This window comes from Phyllostomus discolor, chromosome 10 (assembly GCF_004126475.2).
Source record: "Phyllostomus discolor isolate MPI-MPIP mPhyDis1 chromosome 10, mPhyDis1.pri.v3, whole genome shotgun sequence".
NCBI classification, from domain to species: domain Eukaryota; kingdom Metazoa; phylum Chordata; class Mammalia; order Chiroptera; family Phyllostomidae; genus Phyllostomus; species Phyllostomus discolor.
Genome location: NC_040912.2, coordinates 8,349,313 through 8,369,537, shown reverse-complemented (window position 1 = coordinate 8,369,537; position 20,225 = coordinate 8,349,313). Strand labels below are relative to the sequence as shown.

General features: G+C 54.4%; 1 protein-coding gene across 5 annotated transcripts in view; it reads right to left on the bottom strand.

Moving 5' to 3' along the window:
- Positions 1 to 20,225, bottom strand: part of PDE1C (phosphodiesterase 1C) — a 411,283-nt gene that overhangs the window by 294,309 nt on the left and 96,749 nt on the right. For all 5 annotated transcript variants that reach the window (XM_036010434.1, XM_036010436.1, XM_036010435.1 and 2 more), the window contains 2 exons: positions 12,700 to 12,750; positions 3,584 to 3,755 (listed from right to left, as the gene is read on the bottom strand). In XM_036010434.1, the coding sequence (XP_035866327.1) occupies positions 3,584 to 3,755; positions 12,700 to 12,750 (223 nt within the window). The remainder of the gene's footprint in view (positions 1 to 3,583; positions 3,756 to 12,699; positions 12,751 to 20,225) is intronic.

The window sequence follows — 20,225 nt, the reverse complement described above, 5'->3', positions numbered from 1 at the left end:
ACGCACTCTCCCGGCCACCAGCGGCAGGCTGCTCGGAGGAGGACTTCTCCCGGAGCCTCATTTGCATGGACAGCATGTGCTCTGCGCGGGTCCATAGATGACCCGTTTGTTAGGGGTGGGATTCCAGGGCCTGATACAGATTGAGGAGCCAACGTCTACACAAGCCACCCCTTGCTTCTGCCATTGCAGACCACCAACTCACCACTGTCCTTATTAACCTGTGTTTGAATTCGATCTAAACTACAGGCTGCACTTTCGGGGGCCAGAGTCTTCATCTCTAAAACGGACCTGCCCGGCCAGATAAGCACACCAAACAAGGTTATTGTTGTTGTAACGGGGAACATGGGGGAGACTGAAGCACACAAACTCTTAAGAATTTTTTGGAAAACACCTGCCTTTTGTAAATGTATCAATATAAACAACGCTGCACACATTTGGGGATAGAGAACAGAATTTACCTTTAGGGCAGACTGTCCCTTTGACCTTGAAAAAACTATTTGAATGAAGGTATTATGCAAATAGAAAATGCATGTACATGCTTGGTCCTGGAAGTGGCTTGCCTATCGTTGTCTCCACATACTTGCAATCGCCTAGAAGCAATTTCTGGGGGAAGTGAAATGAAGCGTCTAACTCCTTCCCTTTGAAGATCGACGTTGTTAGAATGTGTGTGGGAGGGGGTGGGGCCCTCTGAGGCCTGGTGTGGGGAAAGGACAACAGGATCCCGCAGGAGGAGACATCACAAGAAGCAGGAGGAGACATCACAAGAAGCAGGAGGTGTGGACTGGTGATGTAGTCTTGTAACTTCACTGAGGCCAGAAAGTGCACCTTCCACATAAGCCACCTTTACCCTGGCAGGGGCAGGAGCTGGGGGCAGAGCAGGGTAAGGGCTGGCTCTTGAACCACTGTCGGGAAGCCTAGGGGGTCCTTGGGAACAGTGAGGGAGAAGGACCCCAAGAAAAAACTGGACTTCCTGATATTCTGGCACCTTGGGGCTTACTGTCATTGCAATTTGGACCTTATGTAATAACGAAAGCTGACGCCCTCCTCTGTGGCCCCCAGTTCCCAATGCCCTCCGAGTGTGAATAAGAAGAAAGAAAAGGGAGGAGCCAATGCCACCAGGCACCTCCTGCTGCTCAGTGGCAACGGCCCTACAGAGGGGCGAGGGGACAGACGAGACAATCCCTGAGAGCCTTGTGCTCCTCCTCCTCCTCGGCAAAGCGGACCCTCCGAAGCCGAGAAAGGCGGATGCTGCCGATCACAGGCCCAGGTCTCTTAATAGTATGTGGGAGTGTGTATAGATGTGGGGTTTTTTTAAGATTTTATTTATTTATTTTTAGAGTGAGGGGAAGGGAGGGGGAAAGAGAGGAAGGGAAACCTCAATGTGTGGTTGCCTCTCATACGCCCCGACTCAGGCATGTGCCCTGACTGGGAATCAAACCTGTGACCCTTTGGTTTGCAGGCTGATGCTCAACCCACTGAGCCACACCAGCCAGGGCTATAATGTATTTTACACCCACACGCATCACTCCTCCTGGATTTCCCAGAGTCAGTCGCACGGGGAGTCACCAGCTCTCAGGTTTCTCCACTCCGTGAGTGACGTGGGGGGAGAACACCCGAGTGACACGTCCGATCAGCATCACTTAAAATCCAGCTGTAGCTCACTCCTCCCCTGCGCCCTCCAGGGCATGCAGAAAACCAGCAGCGCGACCACAAGGGTCACCTGATTCTGCTCCACTGTACTTCCTGCGAAGTCAACTTTTCCCACACGTTAGTGCTTTGCTTATAATAATTTACATACAACAAATCTCGCCACTGCGGTGACCACCACAGTTAGGGACAACTGCACGAGAGGACACTCACCCTCTAACATTGCCTTTGAAGTCAGCTACCTTCCTAGGAAGAAAGAACGGTTCCCGAACAGCACGCAAGGTCTTAAGGACTCTAGTAGATGAATGGCCGATGCCCGCGGGCTCCCAGCTCCAGGTGCCGAAGGGTTGGCACATTCACACATGCCGTGTTCGTCCTGCTGCACAAGGCCTTACCAGGAACCAGATGTAAGTCCCGACCTTAACCCTTATGACTGAATCTACCGTATTTCTGAAGCTAAGACACCGACACATCTTACAACTAGCAGATGAAACGAAGTTCATGGTCATCGATACGTTTCCCCTATTAAAGAGCCCTGAGGAAATGCAAAGAGGAGGGGTTATGGTAATGGATTTGGGCTGGAGGACAGGATGTTCTTTTCGTGACAGCCACCCTTTAGCTGTGCGTTGGAGAAGAAAACGGACCTGGTGTGGTACGGGAAGAGTAGCAACAAGAAGACTGTACACAAAGGGGTCGACTCCACCGGAGACAAGAGCCAAGGAAAGACACACGGACCCAGACGGCCAATCACTCTCCTCTCCACCGCAGCACTTGCAGAGAATCACAGGTTCATAGACCGTACTTCCCTCTACTCGTGTGGGTTTTATTTTGTTTGCGACCCCGCAATGTAGTAACCAAACCCCAACCAGGAATAATAAAAGCATTTGCCTTGCAATGCCTGTTCCGCCACTGCATCAGCCACATTATACAAAGAAATCCAAACCTCCATCCATCACGCCTTTCGGAACCCACCTATAATTCAGCCTCCACTGAGAACCTTCACACAATGAAACGGCTTTTACTGAGCGATTATACACATCACCTGGATGCAAAAGAGCACATTTTTCAAACATATTTCATGGACTCCAAGGGCTGCCTGCATTGCTTATGAGGGGAGAAAAATGAGCTTTATCTGTTGTGCTAGCCACGTGCAGAGTGTGAACGGGTTCTCCAATGGAAAGAAAAAGGAAAGAAGTCAGGGTAACAGGGAGAGAGGCGGGGAGGACGGCAGGCTGGCAAACCCGTTGAATCTGACTTCTCGTGTGGTACTACTGTGTATTTCAAATGCAATTTTGAAAGACCCAGTCGGAAAAAATGAGTCACTTGTAACACCTCCTGCATACCCAGGCTGGTTTTCATTTAACTCGGTAAGAAGGTAGGAGCCAGAGTCACGATGAAAGAAAATACCAGAGGCCTTTGCAGGAAGATGCGAACTAAACAAAGAGCAAGAAGACGGTAAACAGCCACTTGGCAACCACAAGGGAAGGTCCTGGATTCCATTCGGGGAGGCAGCAGCTCTCACATCTCTTACGACTTAGTAACCTTCCCTCCCACCCCCAGAAGGCTGCAAGCACAGGGCTGAACTCATTTCTACCACGTGCTTTTTCTTATCTCCCCATGCCAACCTCCTTTGAAGCAAAAGGCTCATTAATCCAATTCAAATTGCCAACATCAGTAAATCCTTTGCCTCAGCATTTAAATGCCAATGCCAATTAAATACCAACAGCAACTTAACTCCTGATAGGATCTTCTCCACATTCAGGAAATCCAGCCAGAAGTCCAGCTAGCATTAATTCCAACACTCCTTCATCAACTCTAATTTTCCTCCGTGCCAAGAAATGAGGTCATCTGCTGGCCACACTGACGACGCATCCAACTGGCAAAGTCACTCCACAGGCAAATGAGAAAGGACAGACAGAGCTACAAGCCACCAAACCTGAAGGATGTCTTCACAAAGGCTTCTGGGCTGTCGAGCTGGGGCAATTCCTCCGCTAGGATTTCTTCCGGGGGTCGGGGGTCATGGACGATCGTTGGACGCGGCTTCTCCTTGACCTCACCTGTGAGCCCATCGATGAGGGAATTCCACACACAGTTCTGCGACTTTGACCCTGAAGTGTGGGGGAAGAAAGGGGGCGCCAGTGAGTTACCAACCAACGCCAAGCCCTGCTCTGTCCCACTTAGGATTTTCAAAAGTGGAGCAAGGAAATGTACATATTTCTCACGACCACCGCCAACCTCAGAGGGCTCCAAAGGATACTACTGGTCAGGCAACTCATGGAGTAAAAAGTAACTTTTTAAATTCATATGCAAACATAGGCTAACACTCTGAATATGCTGACTCATAGCGAAGTATAAGGGATATTATATATTCTGTCTTATTTCTTTTTTTTAAAGATTTTATTTATTTATTTTTAGAGAGGGAAGGGAGGAAGAAAGAGAGAGAGAGAGAGAAAAACATCAATGTGCGGTTGCTGGGGGCTGTGGCCTGCAACCCAGGCATGTACCCTGACTGAGAATCGAACCTGCAACACTTTGGTTCGCAGCCTGCGCTCAATCCACTGAGCTATGCCAGCCACGGCTTATTGTCTTATTTCAGTCGGTGATCAACTCCAAGTCCTGATAGAGCTATAGGTATTAACGTATGTGTTTACTCAGCAAATGGAAAGCACACAAAGGACTACTATTTTAGAGAACAGTAAGGATGTTCCAACACAAATCTCCCCCGTGAGCTCGGCTGGCCCAAGGCCCGGGTTTCTAGACTCCGTTCTGTGGAAACGCCCAACCAGAAGAGGGCTCCACCTCTAGAGACGGCAACTCACTCTAGGCAGGTCCGTTCTTCTGCAAGATCAAGACCCCGGGCAACTTACACTGGGGAACTGATGTTTTAATAAATCCTCCAATTAGCCTGGGAAAGGCAGAACTACATTGCCTACTTGTCTCATGTTAAAATTACTAATTTGTTAAATGTGAACCGTTAAAACACACTACAATTTTCATAAGCTATTTTGGCATTCCTTCACTTTTTTTTAATATTCTGGGAAACTGAAGAAATGGAAATAGCCTGTGTTTCTCTCGACCTTTGAGAGTCCAGAGAACAATTACTCTCATGGGATGGTCCACAGTTTGTTTTTTTGTTTGCTTTGCTCTGTTTTGTTTCATTTTGTTTTTTAACTCAAAGTCAACAGGGAGTGGATCTTTGCTCACGAAAACGTTGGGAACCACCAGTACGGTTACCATGTTCCAGCCAGGAGGCACGCATGAGCCTAGGACTGGGGCGATCGGCAAGAAGGCAATCAGCCATGAGAAAAGGGGGTGGGGTCTGGAAAAGGCCGGTGCTAGTGAAGACACAGAGGAAAGGGTGGTGTTGGGAGAGAAGCAAGTAGCATCTGTCGGCCCGGGCGGCTGATGGGGTGTGGAGGGTAAAGAAGGTGAAGTGCCAGGAGGGATTAAGGTTGCCCTTCCGCAGCCCAGGAGACCACAATGCCATCCGAAAACGCTGGGTGCAGAGAGCAGCAGCCTGTGGGCCCCGAGCTGAACCAGGTTCCGAAGAGCTGCTTCTCCAGATGGAAACTACAGGCAGAGGCCCTCGCCACGTCCAGGAAGAGGAAGCCTGCTGATGACACGTATGTGGCTCAAACGAGAAAACCGTCTTCTGGCAAACACTTTGTAGCATGCCCCAGGTCACAATTTTCACAGCGTGATAAGGTCAAAACATTACCCTTCTCACCAAACCCAAATGATAAGAAAACTAAAGTAGTAATAAATGGTTTAGTACATTATTGTTTTAATTTCTGAAAAAGAAAAAAAGGAACAGAAAAGGACGACGGAATTTCAGGAGACGACACCAGAAAATCACTGGCCACGCCTGGCTGGTTCCCACTAACACAGGCAAGAGCACGCTGCCTCTTCCCGAGTGTGGAGAGGGTCTTCCAGGTGCCCAGACGGGATGTTTCGGGCTGTGTGTCCTGCAGGTGTCTGAGTGTCTGCCCGCTGGTCCTCAATATTTTTCTCTGATGATACATACTTGAAAGAGGGGCTTTGATAGCCCTGTCCCGCAGTGTTCCAGCTGATTATCTGACCTGATAAAAGCTGTCATTAAAGAGAACTTGGGCTGTAACTGTAACAAGGATCTAATGGTAACTGCTCCTTAGCACAATCTCACCCATAGCCGGGCCCTAAGGCACAAACCCCAGAGAGAGCCAGGAAGCTGGTATGACGCACACAGGGCGGCGTGAGGAGAATTTTACTGATTTCTGTTTTTACCTCTTTCAGAAGGAAAATGACCGACAACAGTCTGCTTTAGGTGAACAACCCACACAAAATGGGAAAGACTTAAGAACACTGGCTGGTGTGGCTCAGTGGATTGAGTGCCGGCCTGCAAACCAAAGGGTCTCCAGTTCGATTCCCAGTCAGGGTACATGCCTGGGTTGCGGGCCAGGTACCCAGGAGGGGGCGTGTGAGAGGCAACCATGCATTGATGTTTCTCTCCATCTCTTTCTCCCTCCCTTCCTTGCTCTCTAAAAAACTAAACAAATAAAACCTTTGAAAAAAAAACAAAAACCCTAGAGAAGCCTGGGGGGCGAGTTCCCGGATACATTCCGGCCACCCACAGACTCTGGCCCGGTGCCAAGCACGTCAGAGCCCCGTGCTGGAAGGGCAAACCTTCCATCCTCCCCGCCCACCAGAAGCTTTGGAGAGGCCGAAAAATGCCAGGCAGCTCCCGCCTGGTCCAGACTAGAGCCAGTCTTTGGGAAAATAACCTGTGTCCCTTACCCCTCCTCCCCAACCCCTCCACCAACATGGTCCAGGAAAAGGGTTCAAGACTCTGAAACAGACCGAGAAGCTCAGTGGGTATCCTGTCTAGTCGCCCATCTTGGTCCTCTCCCTTTTCCATCGTCTTCGAGCTATTCCACTGTTCTGTACGTGGGAGAAAGCCGACAGGGGTGCAAACGATTCCTGCTTCTAGAATGCAGATTGAGTTCCACGGAGAGCGGTCCACGGCTGCCCTGTCCACCCGGACGTCACCAGTCCACAGCTGCTCCGCCACGTGACTCGCCTGTTTGCTCTGAGGGTCCTCCTTCAAGCTGTTCATAACACCGGACTTTCTTCTTCATCGTCGGTCCATGAGTGAAGTAAGACCTCGGATGCATGCTCCCCTTGCATTCGCATGGATCCTTGAAAACGGTCCCTGAGCAATATCAATGTCTTCAGCGGCCCGCAGCCAACACTGGCTGCGTCCCCTGAGAAATCCTCCCGTGAGTAGCCCCACCTAGTGGCGTTTTTTATACGATGCCCTCCTTTACCCCCGAAACCTCCCCGCGCTTTGAAGTCGGGGCTGTTTGAAATTAACATAGCTTCTCCTGCTTCCTTTTGATGAGTGTGCGCGTGGTGTATTTCTCTCCACCCACTGACCTTTAATCTGTAGGAGTATTTTTCTTTCACGTTTCTCATCGGTAACTACAGGTGGGTCTGGTTTTCCGATCCACTCGCACAATCTCTGTCTTTTCATGGGCGCATTTAGGCCATTCACACTCAAGTAAGTATTGATGTAGCTGGATGAATACCCACCGCATTCGTTACTGCTCTCCAGTCGTTGCCCTTGCTTCCTGTTCCTGGGTTTGTGATCCACTGGGTTTTGTTGGGGGGTTTTTGTTGGTTTTTGTTGGGGTTTTTTTTTTGGAGGGGGGGTTGTTTTTTGCCTTTTGTGGTTTTAACTGGGCGTCCTCCATGATTCCATCTTCTCTCTTTCTCAGCATACTGGTTATAATTCTTTTCTTTGTTAAGTGGTTTCCCGAGAGCTCACAACAGACACTGACAGCTAACCCAAGGCCGCTTTCCCATCACACACTGCACCACCTCCCAGGCAGTGTGACTGCCTTACAACCAGAGTAACCCCGGCTGCTCCTCCCTCCCGTCCTGGGGTCGCTGCTGCCAGAGGTCTGCAGAGGGCCTGCGGGCGATGCTCAGCACTGCCCTCTTGAGGAGCGAGGAGGGAGCGCTTCGAGGCAGGCTCTGACCCCCGAGACAAGGGTGACCTCCAGGCTGGTCATTCCCTGGCTTCCTCGGTTCTACTCTGAGTGTCTGTGGGGCAACAACCACTTCAGCAGAGAGGCCCGGGGACCTAAATCAAGAGAAAACAATGTCGCTAGAGCTTTAAAATTGGGCCACAAGGACGTGAAGCTGAGCTCCGTAGGTTCCCAGGACAGAGAGTCCCCACTCGGCTTTCGTGTCCTAGAAAACTCAGCCCGGGTGCCCTCTGCTGCTCCTCCCCGCCTGAGGAGGACCCGGCCCCGTGCCCCCGACCACCCCGCCCCAGTCTGAGCCTTCTGGAGCCCCCTCCTCCGGGCTCGGCAGAGTGGGAACGCACTCTTCCTCAGAGCTCCTGCCAGCGTGCGCAGGGTGTCTCCAGGGACCCCGGGACGGCCTGCTCCCAGAAAATGAAAAATAGAACTCTCCCCTGCTCTGGTTTATTTTAAGCCGATTTTGAGAGCATGAAATGTTTCTGACTAGCTAGAAGCAAAAACACAGAAACAGAGTCACACAGGTCTCCCTCGGTGATACCTGAAAACCCACGCTGGAAGCCACAGAATAACTCAGCCCTCGGGGCGCCAAAAATAGCGCGGCCGGCCCAGGTGCGGGGAGGGGAGCAGCTCCCCCCGGCCCACGGCCCACCTGCGCCCCGGCCTTCCTCTCCCTGACTCGTTCAATTCCTAAAATATTCTGCTTTCCCGGCATCTCCCCTCGACCCCTGCCATACATCTGTCCCTCTCGTTACAAAGACAACTTTTCGAGGACCCGGTGAGCCCCCCAGATGAACCACAGGTCTTCCAGAATCATAACCTCTGGCCGCAGCACCCACACGACTGCGCTCCCTGGGAGACCCGGCGTGCAGACTGGGACGTGAGCAGCGTCTCCTTCAGCGAGGGCTGTGGGCCGAGCCTCGTCCCGGGGCCTCTACCTGTGTTGCCTTATTTAGCCGCAAATCAGCTCTCCAAAGCACTGTGGAAACCTCACCGAGCACCAGGACACCTGGGCTCCGAGAGGCCGGATATCCCGAACTCCAGAGTTAGAAAACCAGAGGTTCCGTGGCCCCAAATCTCTCCTCCTCCTGACCCACGGCTCAGAGTGATCCACAGCACTGCCTGTATGTTACATTTGCGAGCAAGTAAACATACATACAGTGTAGATCAAGCAGAATGTTCAGCGTTTTTTTTTTTTGCAAAGCAGGCATCCTTCTGCACGAGCAATAAGATACACCCTGTCTGCTACTAGGGAGAACCTTGACTTTGCTGAGCCCTCTCGCATGAAAGCAGCTCGCAGCTCCTGATAAAGAAGGAAGTTCAGGCTGCCGGGGGAGATGCGTAACATAAGGTGAGGCTGATGGACTAAGACAAGCGAGCCAGACGGTGAGACGGAAGACTCGGAATCTGAGATGACTACCCAGTCATTGCGAAGTACGTCCGACGGGGTGGCGAGGCCACGGTGAGCTGGCGATCCTGCTTGAACCTGGCCAGGAAGCACTCATCACCTCGGTTCCTGGTTATAACAACACAAGAAACTTATGCCGGTGGAAGGCTGAGAGGGTGGAGTCCTGCTAGGCCCAGAGGAAAGAAGAGATTTAATTCTCCAGAAAGGTTTTTTAAAAAAATTCTTGGAAGCCTTCAACAGTTCTCAAAACATCTGTGACATTGACCCTGACTGCCGTGGCTCAGTGGGTTGGGCGTTGTCCCACAAAGCGAAAGGTCACTGGTTCAATTCCCAGTCAGGGCACATGCCTGGGTTGTGGGCCAGGACCCTGGCCGACTGGGGGAATGTGACCCATCGATGTTTCTCTCCCTCTTTCTCCCTCCCTTCCCCTCTCTCTAAATATAACTAAATAAAATCCTTTCTAAAAATCTCCAAGAGGAAAGGTCTCAATTACTCTTTGTCAAACATCAAAAGAGTCTGCCCAGCAGAGCACTGATGGAGACGAGATTAAAGGGAGACTTTAAGAGCTCCGACAGCATCCATCGAGCACACGAATGAAAAAAGGAGCCTGCCTACTGAGCGTGAAACCCACTTCACACACACTCTGTCAGTGGTTAGTGTAACTTGCAGGTACCTGAGTGGGAGAAGGCAGCATTTTTTAAAGCTGTCCACAATTTAGACTTCCACTCCTTCAGACACCAGCTCCCCCATAACGAAGTGGAAGTTCTTCAAGGCTCAACTACCCTGAAGTCAGCTAATGTCTGCGAAGATGCAAACCCCAAACCTCACCACCTGCCACGTGGTTCACTTGGAACCCTCCCGAGCCTCCCTTCGGGAGGTCGTGGGGCCGAGGTTCAACCTCACTGTGGAAACCAGTGGGAATGCAGGCGGTGACACGGGCCGTGGGAATAAGTCTGGGCGCTGGGGGAGGGGGCCACACACACCCCAGGCACGTCACGTTTGGGTGCTGGGGTCAAAAATAAAAAGTGTTTGGACGCCACTGCTTGGAGATTTGGAGTTTTAATCAAGAGCTCCAGAAAAGCAGAGGCTTTGGGGTGATATGTCAGTCACTGAGAAGATCTCTTTCTAACCTGGGCCCAAACTGCCCGTGGCTGGGAATAGAGTAAAGGCCACGGATTGTCTCTTGGTGGCAAACTCTTTCAGGGAAATAACCGTCACTTGCTGGTGTTCGTTCCCCGCACCCAAACTGTCCCTCCGAGGTGAGCCCTGTTGCCTGCTTCTGAGATACCTGCCCCTGAGCCACACAGGTGAGGTGGCCTCTAAGGAAAGGGTTGGTGTCAGGTGGAGCGAGGACTGCTGAGAACAGAGCTATGAGTGTAAAGGGTCTGCCTGCATTTGTGTCCTGGGGTCTCTCTTATGCATCCCTCAGCTTCCGCCAAGTCTGCTTGGACGGACAGCCGCTGTTCACTCCCGAAGAGGAAGAGGAGGGGGAAAAGGGGCCTGGTCCGCACCTCGGCCCACGTCAGAGCAGATGTGAGGACAGCCAGAAGCAGACAGAGGGCAGCAATGAGCCCTGTCCCGGGCCCTTTAGGAGGCTCTGGGGCGTCCACAGGACATGCCCCTGGGGACTGTCAATGCCCAGCCACCAGCCATCAGCCATAGCCACTGCCACCCATTGTACCTTCCCCTCGTTCTTGTCACCCTGGCTCCATAACCTGTCCATCCCGCAGCCCACGCCCCTAGTCCTGCGACAGAGCCTCCCAGCTGTGACAGGTCACCTAGGGAAGGCCCAGCTCTTGCGCTCTGCCAAACACGACCCTGAGTCTGCCCTGGACATCACCCCCTGGCAATTCGCCTGCGGGGTTCACCCTCCCTGCACAGGTCCCTGCCCCTGCCCGGCCCTGCCAGGCGGGTGCTCCCTCTGCTTTATCCTCCACCACCCACATCGCCCCCTTCAGTAGGATACTCTGTTTCCAACGCTGCCTGCATTTGTACCTCCCGAAGCGAAAGAGGCCAAATTTTGGTTCTGTTTTCTTGCTCCTTTCGATACATTATTTTCTTTTCAACCACGGCTAGTCTCAGGGGAGAAATTATTCTCCTCTCAGTCAGGGAAGCAACTGAAACTCCAGAACAGGGCTGCCCCGCTCACGCTCACGAGCTCTTGGGCCCATGCCTCCCTCCCCTGCCCTCTCTCCCACTGCCCTGGGCTCTCCCCACAAAAACTGGGTCCCTCACACAGAGTGGAGCCTCTTTTAAAGGCTCCAGGAGCAGAGACGCACAGCAAATTCTGGGCTTTCCCTGCCACCCTGTGGCCGTGTCTGGACACTACAAGTAACCTCTGTTCCTCGGAAAGTTATACTGCTTTGGTTTTTTGGTTTGGGGTTTTTTTGTTTGTTTGGGGGAGTTTGGGGGGTGGTGAGATATAATTAACATATAACATTCTATTAGTGTCAGGTGTACGACATAATGGCTTGATATTTGTATACATTTCAAAGTAACTCCCAGGAAGGCCACCATAACCCTAGTTACCATCCATCACTGCACACGGTTGCAATTTTTTTTTTCTTGGGCACTCTAAGATCCACTTCTCTTGGCCACTTGCAAATGCATAACATGCTATTAACTACAGTGACGATGCTGTACTTATTTTATTCCCCACAACTGTTGTTTGTGTTCTGTTTGTCTGGCGTGCCTCGCTCAGCGTGGCAAACAAGGGTGGCCCCTGGGGGCTTTGGGGTTCATCGGGACCAGAGGTCTCCTCCTCTGCTCCCCAGGCCCTGGCTGGTTCGTGCTTGGCTCCTCCAGGGCTCCCCCACCCCCCGCCCCTGGTCGGTCGGGTGAGGGCTGTGCCGGTGGCTCACACAGCCCCTGCACCGCCCTGCACACACTGCCTCCCAGCCCCCTGCTTGTCCACCTCCCTGGCCAGACTGCGAGCTGTCTGCAGACGAACTTCCTCCTCTGTGTCTCCAGGGCCGGGCGCAGGAAGGTCTTCAAAATACACGAGCGAGGGAGGGAGGGAGGGAGGGAAGTGGGGGAGGAGGAAGGGCTGCGATGATGCGGGACAACCACCCACACTTGCTGCGCGTCACAGGCTATGGGCTCTGTGGTTTACAGAAATTACCCCGGGGTCTCAGGACCAACGCCCACCTTGGGCCCCCGCCTCATGCAGAGACTGAGAGGTGGATGCCTGGCCTTTCGGGGGGCCTGGGGGCCCTGGGCCCCCACATCACCCACGGCCAACACCAGCGGTTCTCAAACCCAGACGTGTGCAGACATCCCCCGAGGATGTTACCAGGCAGAGTCTGGCTTGGCAGGCCTGGGGGGGGGCGGGGCAGCTGGGGCTCCACCTCACTCACAGGCCCCCAGGCGATGCCTTTTCTGCTCCCAGAACCACACGTGAATGGCAAAGCCCGGAACAGTCCGGTAAACCAGCAGTTCTGAGGATTACACAGGCAATAGCAAGGACGGGCCCACCCACGATGGGGCTGGGATGGGAAGAATCTGAACCCACTGAAGACATTTCTTAGGTCACTCCCTCACTGGCAGTGTTTCACGGACACTCGGCGGGAGCACGGGGGGTGAACGGGGCTCAGAAGGAGCCCAGGAGAGGACAGAGTTACTCACGGGAGAAGCGGGCAAGCGGTCTGGCAGCCTTGTCTCCAGCTTCATTTGCGACTGGAAAAAAAGAAAACGGAGAATGTGATCAGAACAAAGCTCGCGTGCAAACAGAATCCCAAAGCCAATGCTCTGGGTGGTTTGACAGGGAGCGGCGTGTGGGAGTCTTTGTAAGGGAATAAGAGCAACTTTATTTCTGTTCTTTCTGTATGTCCAGGGCTGCTCCCGACGCCTAAGCGCGAGACTGAGCGCCTTCGCCAATAATTCGATCAGAACATCTGAATAAAGCTGGCAGGGACCTTACAATAGCAAGCTGACTGTGCCTGAAGGAATTAACTGGCTTGTGTCCACTTAGTAAGGGTCGTGCAGCCCCGGCCTCTAAGCCACGGCACGTCTGTCCTCCTGTCTCAAGCTCCCCCCCCATCGGGCCGCCCCTCAGCACAGGACTGCACCCCAACTGGCTGCCAGAAGCCCCACGTGCTCAGGTGAACAGGGGCAGAGCCAAGGCAGGGGTGTCAGAAGACATCAGGGCTGGGTTTACTAGAAGGGCATTTAAATTCAGAGGCTAACAGACAAGGGGCTTCCACGGGTGGGGGGGACCGAGGAGGCACTTCAGGGAGCTGCGTGCGGAGACCCCCCCCCTCAAGCTTCCCCTCGGATGGTGGCTCCTCTGAGGAGGCCCTGCGTGATCATGTCCACGGGTCGTCATCAGTGTCCCTGTGTTTACAAACACCGTCTTTGTGACTAAACAGAGGTCAATCACGGCCCTGGCTGGTGTGGCTCATTTGGTTAGCGAGCTGTCCCGTTAGGCCAAAGGGTTGTGGGTTCGATTCCCGCTCAGGGCACATGCCCAGGTTGTGGGTTCGCTCCCCAGTGGGGGAGTCACATCTCTCTGTCTCTCTCTCTCTCTCTCTCTCTCTCTCTTCCATCCCCCCCATCTAAAGGCAATGAAAAATGTCCTCGGGTGAGGATAAAAAAGAGTCCAATTATCAAGTAGAAAGACAAAATTCCCTCATGTTAAATATCCCTGTTCATGCCCACAAGGATTGTACTTTGGTTGTTCCATATATACACAGTCAACAAGCATACAGATGTCTGTGACCGACCTGAACGCACACCCAAAGCGCCCCACTGGAAAAATCTGGTCACCCTAGTTCAGAAAGCAACACTCAGTACGGACTCGGAATAAAGATCGCGAATGTATCGCTGGCCCCAGCGGCAGGACGAAAGAAACAACTCCTTCATAAACATATACCTTCATTTCGCAAAGAATGGAAGGAGCCAAAACATTCCTTTCACCCCCTCACAAAGGGTGAACGTTTAACTTACAACGTGTGGACGATTGTTTAAATGAAGGAGTCCATACTTCTAATTAAAGGCAGCCTACTTCTGTGGGTCTGCTGTTGGCGATGCCCCACTCCGCTCTCTGTCATGAGCAAGACGGTGCACGCAGTGAGCAGCAGGGGGAGGTGACATTGCGTCCTGCTCACCTGCCCAACCCCTCACAGCCCCGAGATTCAAAAGGAAAGCAGGAAAGGACAGACAGAGCGTGCGACGGAAGGGCTAGGGAGGTGCGAGCCCAGCGAGGTATAAATATGAGCTTCCCCGGCCTTGAGTCCAAAGCGCTTCCTCTTGAGACACTGCAGATCTCTAAAGGGGGAGATGCAGCAAGGATCTCTCCACAACAGCTGCCGCAGAAACAGACGGGCCACTTTTCAAGCAGGATTACAAAGCCCACGGCCGTCCCCGAGCACACCAGCCACCACCACTAAAGCATTCTGCTCGGAGAGTCATGCTTTTGCTTCCGGGAGAAAGAGGGTGGCGATGTTACTGTCACTGCTGTATTAGACACGCGGGGATGGCTGCTGACCCCTCCGCTCCCCTCTCACCCCACCCCCCACCGGAGGGTGGGAACTGCTGACCCAGATCCCAGTCACGCCAGGAGGGGCTGGCACAGAGACCCAGGCCAGTGGGGCACCAGGACGGTCGTCCCCACCCAGGAGGGACTTGAGCCCTGCTACCAGCTTCGTTCCCCCAGATGCAGGCCCAACGCCAGGCTCCCTGTTACAAGATACAGCTGCCTTGGCCAGGTGTGGAAACCCTGGCCCTACCTATTCTTCCTAGCTCACTAGACTGCCCAGAGCATCCTCGTCACATGCTCTAAACTGAGGATTCCCAAACACGCCCGTCACATTCAGCTCCTGCTGCCCCTCCCCAGGCCACTGGCCACGCCTCCTTCTGTGTCATGGCCAGCCCGCCCTCCTCCTTTAAGGTCCCAGTGGAGCCATTCATTTCTCAAAGCTCCCCCCCCCATGCCCGCCACACCTCACAGACCTCCGCCCCTCTGTCTAACTCCCCGGCCCGGCCAGTGGATCCCCAGCCACCGCAGGCACAAGCACCGCCAGGAGGCTGTGTGAACCTAGACTGCAGGACTCCTTAGAAAGTGCAGGTCCTGACTCAGTGGGTCTGGGGTGAGGCCTGGGGATGTGCATTTCTGCCAGGTTCCGCGGTGGTCGACTCAGGGTGCTGCTCTGGGGGTCTTTAAAAGTGCTGACACCCAGACCACAGCCCAGACCAATCAAACAGGGGCTGGGGCTGGGGCCGGGGCTGGGGCCGGGGCTGGGGCCGGGGCCGGGGCTGGGGCTGGGGGTGGGACCGAAGCACTGGTCCCTGTTAGACTCCCGGTGATTCCAAAGAGCAGCCAGGACTCAGAAGCACAAATCAATGGTGTGACTTCCTACATCTTTATCAAAGCAGCATCCAGGGAGGAAGGTGAGACTTGGGTTCCTTCAAACATAATGACCGTATTCAGTTCTTCTTTTCAGGCTACTACTGTTTTGTCATTAAAATCCTGACCCCCAAAAAATCCAACAGAGCGTTGGCCGGTGTGGCTCGGTTGGTTGGGCATCACCGCCCCGCAGCAAAAGGTCACCAGTTCCAGTCCCCAGTCAGGGCACAGGCCTAGGTTACAGGTTCGGTCCCCAGTCTGGGCACGTGGGAGAGGCAGCCAATCAACATTTCCCTTACACATCGATGTTTCTCTCCCTCTTTCTGTCTCCCCTCCCCTCTCTCTAAGAATAAACAAATATAATCTTTTCCCAAAAAAATCCTGAACAAAAATATGACTCTGAGAGAAATCCAACCACTAAGACTGCAAACAGCCCTGGCTGGGTGGCTCCATTGCCTGGAGCATCATCCCATACCCCGAAAGGTTGTGGGTTTGGTTCCCAGTCGGGGCACATGCGCGGGTTGAGGGTTTGACCCCTGGCTGGGGAGCGTGTGGGAGGCAACTGACGGACAGTTCTCTCTCACATCAATGTCTGTCTGTCTGTCTGTCTCTCTCTCAAGTCAATGAACACATCCTCAGGTGAGGATTAAAAAAGACGCAAACACAGCTTTGGGGATCCACTAGTGGGCAGCTGTTCACGCTGTGAGGGACGGGTTCTTTATGCAAGCTCCACCTCGTGCCGCCTCTGCCTTCAGCACGTGTCCCGAGGGCCCCCCGGGAGCTCGGAGCTGGGCGAGACCCCGACCCCGCAGGGGCGAATAGAACAGACCTCACTCAGCCTCGACAGACCAGCAAGTGAGGGAGGGAGGCCGTGCGGTTTACGTTTCCTCAAGTGTGGTCGGTTACGGAGCTGATGTTAAGGTGATGATGATGATGATGATGATGACGACAGGGATGATGATCCCACAGACTCCTTGGTCCTAGCGGAGACCCACTAAAGCAGAATCCCTGCATGTGGGGACAGGACCCTAGGTCTTAAAATCAACTGCCTCGGAAGCTACACTCATATGAAGCTATACTTCATGTCTTGAAATAAGGCTTGCCTCACTCCGAGATGCAGAGAGGTGGGTGGGAGGGAGGCAGGGGAGGCAGCAAGTGCACTAAAGCCACGGGTGTCCCGGCCCCAAGCAAAGATGGCGGCTCGGGTGTCCCAGCAAAGCCACAAACACACCAGGCCACCAGAACAGGACAGGGGAGGGTGGCCCCAGCAGGTGCACACTGCTTTGTAACCAAAAGGCGCACCAAAAACACTGCCACCCTTGTTTTGAAAGCCCTGGCACCTGGGCTAGTGTAAACACAGCTGGGGTTCGGGGTGCCAGGGCAAAGCAGAGCGAGCCAGCCGGGGCGGGGCAGCCTGGCTTCCTGTGAGGAGGCCTGCCCATGCCGCCCGCTGCCCTGCCGCAAGCTCTGGGACCCCCAGGTGAGGGGCTGGACGGTCCCTCAAGGGTTGTCTGCGTGGGGCTGGAAAGCCAGGCACCAGGGATGCCCAGAGAGGAAAAACGCGTTGGAAGGAGCTGGCAGCATCTTCCCGGGCACTGTGGAGGGTGCAGCTCAGAATAGCTCACGGGCGTTGGGCCTCACCTCACCCTGCCTTTACCTGCCGAAGACCTGAGCCACAGCTGGAGGAACAGAGGCTCGGTCCAAGGTCATCGTCAACTACCTGGGCTGAGCGGTCACCTTACCAGTAAGGCCCTCCATGACCATCTTACTAAAACCACAGCCCCCAACTCCCCTCGTCCTCTGCCCCAGCCCCCGCCCCACTCTCCCCGCAGCCCACCACACAGCACTGAGCACCTTCAGCTCCTGGGGCGGGGGGGTCCTTTCTCCTTCCACTACCGTGTAAGCCCCACACAAACGTGGACTCTCTGCCCACGACGAACCTCCTACATCCCCAGGGCCTACTGGCCCAGGACACAACATACAAATTGAGGACCAACCTTCTCCTGACCTGCCACACAGAGCGCGATGGGACCAGGGCCTGGAAACGCTGCAGGAACACGGTGCCGGAACACTAACACGCCCCGAGCACTTACGTGCGCTGTGAGTGTCCATTCCGCCCTTCAGAGCAGCTTCCCAAGCCCGGCTGAACTGCAGGCACCCGGTGAAGCCACGGACAAGCAGCCACGGCCCCAGCCTTCACACGGAGTGTGACTGTCGTTCCCCTTTGACAGGCAGACCGGACACGGGAGCTCGGAAAGGTCGGGTCGCCCTTCCAAGACCACACAGTTGTGCGTGTGGCAGAATTCCAATCCAAACCCAGGTGCACCTGGCTCCAAAGCCCAGTCCCTTCCCATTTTGGCTCTTTGCCTTCCACAAAGGGGCGGCAGATAGGAGCTGTGACCCCCAGGGAGGGCCACACTTAAGGAACAGTCTCACTGAGGCCTGACCCCACCCCCATGTCTCTGGCCCCAGTGAGGGCCATGTACCAGCCTACAGAGAACGGGGGAGGTCACCTGCCTGGGACCTAGCACCTGGCACAAGCCCAGGAGATGGTCAGTGGAGGGAGGCCCTTTGGGCACAGGGGGACCAGCACCCAGAACAATGGGACCCCGAAGAGGGAGATGCTAATTACAAAGGAAGGAGCTTCATTGCCATGTTCATGCAAGAGCCCCAGCAACCAGGTGTCTCCCTGACCCCATTAAACCTTCCCTAGGCAGAAAAGAGTAACAAGGGAATAGAAACGAGGATCAAATTCATCTCGGCGTGCACAGCCGTACAACTCATAAACTCGGCCTCTGGGAGGCAAGGCCTGTTCCGAGTAACAGGTGGGGAAACGGACACTCCGAGAGACCCGTGTGCCCAAGAGCAGACGGAAGCCAGGCAGGGGGTGGCCGGAAACACCACCTCTTTCCTCCAGCCCCGGGCCAGCATTCTCGGGGAAGAGGGTACCATCCATCTCTGGCTCCCACGTGGTGACCGGTCAAGGGCAAAAGAGTTTGGCTTCCTTTGCCCCCAGTAGGTTTGAAAAATACTGATGCTGGACACCCCCAGGACCGGTCGTCAGCATCACCATGCAGAGCTCTGGTGACGGCCAAATCAAGCGCTGTGTTAAGAAGCTTCTGGTGCCTCAGGTCTGAGCTTCGAAAGATGTGTCGGTGACTCCTCCCCAAAACCTGCACCCTGCATGGGTGGGGCAGCAGGATGGTGGGGAGGACGGACAGGCAGGGAGGATGGGTAAACAGGAGTTGCTTAAAATGAGAGGTGCCATGCACTACCTAAGGACCAGACTAGGCACTTCCCCTTTGTCTCCTAATTTTATCGTCACAGCAACTCTCTGAGGGTGTTGCTACCATCTCCCCATTTTCCAGATGCGGACACCGAGTCTCTGCGAATATAACGAACTTGCCTGAGATGAAGTGTCTAGCGAGTGGCAGATCTGGAAACTGAACCGGGAGCCACCCCATCCCAGGACCAGCGCCCTGAAGCCCCGTGCTGCCCACCTCGCACACCCAAACATCTCACACCCGCGTGTCTATCCTGTCTGATGGGCCCCACTGCCGAGAGCCCAGAGCGGGCCGGGGCCGGCCTCCCCTCCACGGAGCCGCAGCTCGGACACTCCTCGGACAGAGCCCCACCATCCAGCTGGAGCGCGAGCCCAGCGACACAGGAGGCGTCACCAGCCCTCAGCCTGTGTCCTTCCTGCGCCCTTCACCCAGAAATGCTCGCACTGCCTCCCTCTCTACCTTCCGGGCCGATCTGGCTGTCACGTCGACTCTGGGTCAGGCTCTTGCACAAAAGAAAATAAAACCATTTTGTCGTGATGAGTCACTGGAGCTGGTCATTGGAGAGTGGCAGGGGCGGCTCCCCTCTGGGGCCCCTCTCTCTGCAGTAACATGGACAAGCCTTCCCCAGGGTGAGGCTGGCCTGCAGGCAGCAGCCTGGCTCCTGCTCACCAAGCCCACGGGGACACAAAGCACAGGTGCAAGGAGAAATCAGAACAGCTTTGCCAGCCAGAGAGGATAGAAACATATTTCCTTTAACTTTTTTTTTTTAATCTAGAGGGCTATGGGTCATAGGTAAAGGCTCAGGTAATAAATTTCTCTCTTCTCTGGTCCCGATTTTATGCATGTGTTCATTTATCTGTATCCTACTTTATTCCACAGTGTATTTTACTTGTTTGGCTCTATGCGCCAATCCTTTAGGGAACAGAGCAGGATGTTAAAAGTGAAACGGACTTACTTCCCTCACTCCCTCGCTCCCTTTCCCTGACCCCCTTTCCCGAGCTGCCAGGTTTCAGGCTGACCTTCCACCTCTTACTCAGACCAAACAATCCATTCGCCTCTACCGAGTGCCCCTGAGCCCCCTCCCCCATCACTGAGCTGGACTGCAGGATGGATATGACTGGTCCATGGGTGGCCGGAGCCCACCCGGGACCCGGAGGCCTGGCGCGGAGCTTCCTGAGGTGGATTACTGGGGTTGCTGCGTTTGGATTCGCCACGGCACCTGGCATTTCCGTGGGACCCACCCAGCCAAGCCAATGGGCCTGACCTCAGGGAGCCTGAACGGGGAAACCAAACACCAACACATGCCAGGGCCGGAACTCTGCCAGCTGCTGAATGAAGGGTCCTTGTTCGCAGAGCAGAGAGCTCGTGGTGGCCTGGGGTGAGGAGCACCCGGACGGGGGGGGGGAGGCTTCTAGGAGACCTGGGACAAGTGGGGGGCCGTGAGGTGGGGGGGTGACGGAGGCTGTTCCCAGGGAGGAGGAAGGGGTGCGTGGGACCTTGTAGCTCCCGGGAGCAGACGGAGA